The sequence below is a fragment of the Suncus etruscus genome, chromosome 4, assembly GCF_024139225.1.
Source record: "Suncus etruscus isolate mSunEtr1 chromosome 4, mSunEtr1.pri.cur, whole genome shotgun sequence".
In the NCBI taxonomy this organism is placed as follows: domain Eukaryota; kingdom Metazoa; phylum Chordata; class Mammalia; order Eulipotyphla; family Soricidae; genus Suncus; species Suncus etruscus.
In genome coordinates, this window is record NC_064851.1 from 154,067,318 (window position 1) to 154,073,954 (window position 6,637).

The window sequence follows — 6,637 nt, forward strand, 5'->3', positions numbered from 1 at the left end:
CAGAGTCCTGGATGCCCTGGAAGGCCTAGCCTGCTACCCCAGCCCCCCTCCCCAGGGCCTGATTGTTAGACACTTCAGAAACACTTAGATCCTCGAAGCCATGCTGGGAGCCTGCAGAACCCCGAGCAGCTCCCTACCCACTGGCTTTATTTTCATTTTATTTTTTTGCTTTTGGACTATACCCAGAAATACTCAGGGCTTACTCCTGGCTTTGCATTCAAGAATCACTCCTGGCAGGGTTTGGGGAACCATACAGGATGCTGGGGAATTGAACCAGGGTTGGCCATGTGCAAGGTCAGTGCCCTTCCTTCTTTATTATCACTCCAACCCCTCACTGGCATTCTTTCTACTCTTTGTCTAGGTAGATATAAGAATTCTATGTTCCCTCATAGCTGGGAAGAAAGGTCATAGAACAGGGCCACACCAGTGGGGCTCACATCCCAGCTCTTCCCTTTAAGACTTAGATGTAGTCTTACCCTCTTGAGCTCTGGTTTTCTCCTCTACAAAACAGGGGCGCAGCTCAACAGCTCAGGGGCCCCGCACTCACCTTGAAGAAACCAATGATGCCCACGCCGTAGGCCACGCAGTATTTGTCTAGTAGCTCCCGATTCCAGGCATCTAAATTGACATATTTAAGGATGTTCTCGTAGATGATGAGGGCAAAGCGGCCTCGGCCCTTGTCCGTGAGTGTGGGCATGTCACCCTTGCCTGGTGCAATCTCTGTGCGATACTTGAAGCGGCTGGACTCCAGGATGGCCACCACCTCCTGGCCCAACTGTGAGTAAAGGCTCTCCACAAACACCAGCACCAACGGATCTGTGCGGGAAGGAGTGACCACCTGCACAGGCTTGAGTGGAAGCAGGCGGCTAGGGGCCATGGGTGGAGGGTCCCCACTGTCAGGCTCAGAGGCATCCGCCGAGGGCTCCAGGCCCCGCTTCCAGCCATATAGGTAGTAGGCTGAGACAAAGACGCTGAACAGGCAGAAGATGAACAGCAGGAAGAGGACAGCCTGTGGGGACATATGCCGACACAGCCTACGGAGGCATGCCAGGGTGGGCATCCTGGCCCCCAAGATCTTAGCCACCAGAGGCCTGGCCTGCCCTGGCCACCCCCGAGGCCCCACACAGGAGACACCAGAGTTGTCCACTAGCCAATAGATTCACAAAGACTTAATAGTGTGGCCCTCAGTGGGCAGCAGAAGTGGAGGATCTGGGCCCTGGCCCTTCCTCCCAGCCAGGGGCACAGTCTGTAGGCTGGTTGCGCTCCTTCCTTCCTCTGTGCCCCTTTATGTCACCATGGCAAACCCCCACGTGGTCCTGTGCACAGCAGAAGTGCCCCAGGGCATCAGGGCCTCCTGGGGGGACTGGGCAGGAGGCCGAAGGACATTGAGCAACTCCTGGGATGTTGCATGCTGCTTGCCAAGTGGTGCCTCAGGAGCAAAGCTGTGGAGAGAAGAGAGTCAGAAGTTCAGTCAGGGCCAGAGTGATAGTACAGTGGGTAGGGCACTTGCCTTGTACACAGCCAACCCAAGTTCAATTCCAGCATCCCATACGGTCCCCTGAATCCAACAGAAGTGATTGCAGAGACAGGAGTAACCTCTGAGCAATCTGGGAGTAATTATTTGCGTATGGTCCCAAAACATATAAGCAACAACAAAAAAAAGAAGTGCAGAGTAAGAGTGAGATGGGGGTTCCATTGGTCTCACTGCAATGACCCAGGATCAAGCCCTGTTGCCCAATGTGAAGTGAGCTTGAGCCTCAGTTTCCCTACTGGGAAGTGGACTTATGAAAGTGCCCACCGTTAATAGGGATCAATCACTTAGCCCAGTCCTTGGCAGGGGTCAGCTATCTATGTCTGTGCTGAGCCCAGAAAGCCCACAGAAGCAGAAAGGACAGGTGAGACAAAAAGCATTCCTGGGCCGTAGAGATCACGCAGCAGTAGGGCGTTTGCCTTGCAAGCAGCCAACCCAGGACCAATAGTGGTTCAAATCCCGGTATCCCATATGGTCCCCCGTGCCTGCCAGGAGCGATTGATTTCTGAGCAGAGAGCCAGGAGTAACCCCCTGAGCGCTGCCGGGTGTGACCCAAAAAGCAAAAAAATAAAAATAAAAAGCATTCCTAAGGCTCAGGAGCAGGCTGAAAAGTCCTAAAGAACTCTGTGTTCCTGCCACATGAATGCCACCTAATGGCTTTCAAGGGAGCTAATGGAGCAGCTTCACCCACTATACCAGGGTCCCAAATTTCTCACCCCCCGATCTGTATATCTTCCTCAGCCCTCCAGATTTCCTTAAACTGAGTGGGTTTAAGTTGACAGCTAGCAAGGGGGCTCTCCAGGGGGGATAGAGACAAAGTCACCAGCCAGGAAGGAAATGGGTCTTCCAAATCCCTACCAGGAGTCCAGGAAGATGCTCAGAGGCTGAGCACATACTTGGCATGCAGAAGTCACTGGTTCAATCTCTAGTCCCATATATTTCTTTGTAACCACCAAGAGTGACCCCTTATCTTTGAGCCACATGAAACCTCTGATCACTACTGGGTATGGCCCAAAACCAAGAAAGAATGAGTGACTGAATCAGTGAAAGGACAAAGCCCCTCTTCAAAACAACCCCTACACTGCATTGAGCATCCACATGGGCAAAGGAAACCAGAGAGCCAGCAACTACCAGCCCTTCCAGGGCTGCTCATCAAGGTAGCAACTGCAGATCTGTCCCCCAGAACACAAATCTCAGACCAAAGCAATCCTATGGCTGGTAGGGCACCCTCTATGTTCTCCCAAGCCTCACCAGAAGTGGTCACTGTGTGCAGAGTCCAGAGTAAGTTATGAGTACAGCTGGGCATGCCACCCCCGAAAGAAGAACACAAATCTCAGTGTTGTTTCTAATAGCAAAGGGTGTCGTTGATAGTAGCAAATGCCCAACAATAGAGGCTTGTTTCAGCATTATAATGCAGCAGCACATGATGCAGTCCCAGGCAATCAGTTGAGAAAGGACATATACTGACATAAAACTGTTTAAGAGGTCCCAAAACACAAAAAAAGGGGGGCCAGAGAGATAGCACAGCAGTAGGGCATTTGCCTTGCAAGCAGTTGATCCAGGATGGACAGTGGTTCAAATCCCAGCCTCCCGTATGGTTCCCCATGCTTGCCAGGAGCGATTTCTTTTTTTTTTTTGGGGGGGGGGGGGCCACACCCGTTTGATGCTCAGGGGTTACTCCTGGCTAAGTGCTCAGAAATCGCCCTTGGCTTGGGGGGACCATATGGGACGCCGGGGAATCGAACCGAGGTCCTTCCTTGGCTAGTACTTGCAAGGCAGACACCTTACCTCTAGCGCCACCTCACCGGCCCCACCAGGAGCGATTTCTGAGCACAGAGCCAGGAGTAACTCCTGAGCATCTCCAGGTGTGACCCAAAAACTAAAAAAAAAATAAAAAAAAATAAAATATATATATACTAATTAAGGTGGTCAGAGTGATAATACAGCAGATTAAGGCACTTGCCTTGCATGCAGCTGACCCGAGTTCGATCTCAGGCATCCCATATGGTCCCCTAGAGTGATTTCTGGGACAAAACCAGGAGTAAGCCCTGAGCATCTCTGGGTGTGGTCCAAATAAAATAAAAAAATCGAAAAAAAATCTAATAAATATATATGTGTGTATGACAATACATATATAAATTATTTAGATATATAGATAAAATAAAAGATATTTATAAAATTATGCATATATTTGTTAATTTTTGGTTTTAGTGAAGCAAGATAGTTTTTATTGAATAAAATTTACTTAGAAAGATGGGCGAGGAAGAGGGAAAATATGTGTTTAAGGGAGAACATGAGCTTCCCCAAAGTGAAAAAGCAAAAAGAGAAACAAGCAGGGCCGGAAAGATAGTATGGAGGTAAGGCATTTGCCTTTCATGCAGAAGGTCATCGGTTCAAATCCCAACATCCCATATGGTTCCTCGAGCCTGCCAGGAGCGATTTCTGAGCATGAAGCCAGGAGTAACCCCTGAGCACTGACAGGTGTGACCCAAAAACCAAAAAAAAAAAAAAAAGAATTCTGTGGGGCTGGAGAGATAGCATGGAGGTAAGGCATTTGCCTTTCATGCAGAAGGTCATTGGTTCGAATCCCAGCATCCCATATGGTCCCCTGAGCGATTTCTGAGCATAGAGCCAGGAGTAACCCCTGAGCGCTGCTGGGTGTGACCCAAAAACCAAAAATAAAGAGAAGCAAGCAAAATACATGTTCAAAGGACAACAATAGCGCTGGTAGAGCAAGCCTGTTAAATTTCTAAGCAGAGGCCAGAAATTGGTGTTAAATCCCCAAAAAAATGTCTCTTAATGATAATCTTAATGATTATCTCTAAATAATTTCTTTTCTTTTTTGATTTTTTTGGGCGGGGGGGGGGGGATAGTTTGGGTCATGCCCAATGGCACTCAGGGGTTACTCCGAGCTCAGAGCATAGAAATCACTCCTGTATGGGGCCGGGTAGGTGGCGCTGGAGGTAAGGTGTCTGCCTTGCAAGCGCTAGCCAAGGAAGGACCGCGGTTCGATCCCCCGGCGTCCCATATGGTCCCCCCCAAGCCAGGGGCGATTTCTGAGCACATAGCCAGGAGTAACCCCTGAGCGTCAAACGGGTGTGGCCCAAAAACCAAAAAAAAAAAAAAAAAAAAAAAAAAAAAAAAAAAAAAAGAAATCACTCCTGTGAGACTCGGAAACTATATGGGATCTATGTGCCAGGGATTGAATCCAGGTTGGCTGCATGCAAGGCAAATGTCCTCCCCACTGAGCTATCACTCCAAGTCCCCTCTTTTTTTATTTTTCTATAATAATCTTATGTATTTATGAAAAGAAAATAGCGTTTTTTAGTTTTGGATTTTGGGCCACACCCAGGTATGCTTTGCACTCAGGGATCACTCTTGGCACGATTTAGGAAACCATACAGTGATGCTGAGGATCGAACCCGAGTCAACTGTGTGTAAAGCAAGCACCTTGCCTTCTATACTATCTCTCTGATCTCAAAAACAGCATTTTTAAAGATTGTGCCCAGAAGCAAGGGACAGGAGTGTGAGCCAGGTACTGTCTGGGACTCTAGGCCTTCTCCCACCCACACTCCGAGGCCACGTTGTGCAGGCTTCATAGGCTCACAGTGCCTCCCGGGGCCTGTCAGAGAGGGGTGTAGGCAACATATTTGGGAGTCTCCCACACTAATGTTCAACAACTCGGTTCCTACAATATGGCAGGTCCTTAGGAACTCAAGGCAAGGTAGCAAAGAAAACAGGCACCTACTGTTCCTGAGAAGCTGAGGATGGGACTCAAGTAGTGGTGTAGAAAGTGGGTCTAGAAAAGAGAAGAGAAGAGAAGAAAAGCCAAAGGAGAGGAATAGACTGTAGCCTGAAAACTGGGAACATGCAGAACCTTCAAGAACTGCCTACACACCCATAGAACAAGGCCTGAGGGTGGGGTTCCTGGGTGCAGGCAGGAGGTCTCTGACTGGCTGTGCTGAGGGCGGTGCAACCCTGCCTCACTGCCTCTGATAAGGGCACCCTCTGCCCTTTGGCAGGACAGCTCCACCCCCTGTCAGGAGCAGGGAGGACAGGAACACAGTGGGCAGGGAAGCCCAACTGCCCCCAACAACGCCCTAACTGCCCCAATACAGAGGGCACCTGGTCACCCAGCAACCCACCCTAGCTCTGCAACCACCAGCTCTGGTTCGCCTTTCGGTGTGTGTGTTAATGAAGCGTCCAACAGCCACTGGCATCTGGAGCTCACAGACCTCTGTGGGACTCTAACAACGTTTTCCCATGGAAAATATGCACATGCGCCTAAAATGCAGTCACATTCAAGGAGTCCAGCCTCCACCCTGAGTGCCACCATGAATCGACAGCTCTCCACGAAAGCAAATTTAGCCTCACCCAAACCTAGCCACTCCACTCAGCTGTGGGATCCCAGACAAGCGAGTTCATTTCTTCGTGGCCCAGTTTCTTAAGTCGTAAAATAAGAAGATGTGACATCCTCCACAAAGTTGTGAAAATGAAAGAACTCACCCAGAGCACAGTGGGAGAATCAGGGAGAATGCCTCAGCAGAGGTGACTGCTTTCTAAGCCACGTGCAGCACACTTTACACACTTCAGTAGCTCTCCTGAGCTCTGGCCTTACTTAGCCAGACAACTGGTCACACATCAACGTACAGAAACAGCTAGTCCTGGTTATACATCCAGGCCTTTGCTAACTAAGGAAGTTCCCCTTGCCTGCCTGCTCTCCCACCCTGGGGACACTCACTCACCCTCCCAGATCCCAATTCTCCAAACTCATCTCCAGCCACCATCCGCCATTCCTGCTCTTACAAGCCAGGCAGTAGCCCCACCTTCACTGCAGAGCCTATGGCTATAAACTCAGCCCCTCAGGCCAAAGCTGGCGCAGTTGTCAGTTCTTTGGCTTGCACGGCACTTTCTTCCCTCTACTGTGAAATCAAGGACCCCCATTTCTAAATCAGGACCTAGGGCCAGAGAGACAACTATAGGGGGTAAAGTGCTTGCCTTGCATGCAGATAACCTCAGTTCAATCTTAACACCTCCCAAGCACCAACAGGAGGAACCCTTCAGCACAGAGCCAGTAACAAACATACACACACACACACCCAGCAC

General features: G+C 49.9%; 1 protein-coding gene across 1 annotated transcript in view; it reads right to left on the bottom strand.

Annotated features, from left to right (window-relative positions):
• Positions 1 to 1,439, bottom strand: part of NDST1 (N-deacetylase and N-sulfotransferase 1) — a 35,351-nt gene extending 33,912 nt beyond the window's left edge. The window contains exon 1 of the mRNA XM_049771913.1: positions 548 to 1,439. Within this exon, the coding sequence (XP_049627870.1) occupies positions 548 to 1,060 (513 nt within the window). The 5' untranslated portion in view covers positions 1,061 to 1,439. The remainder of the gene's footprint in view (positions 1 to 547) is intronic.
• Between the last annotated feature and the right edge of the window lie 5,198 nt (positions 1,440 to 6,637).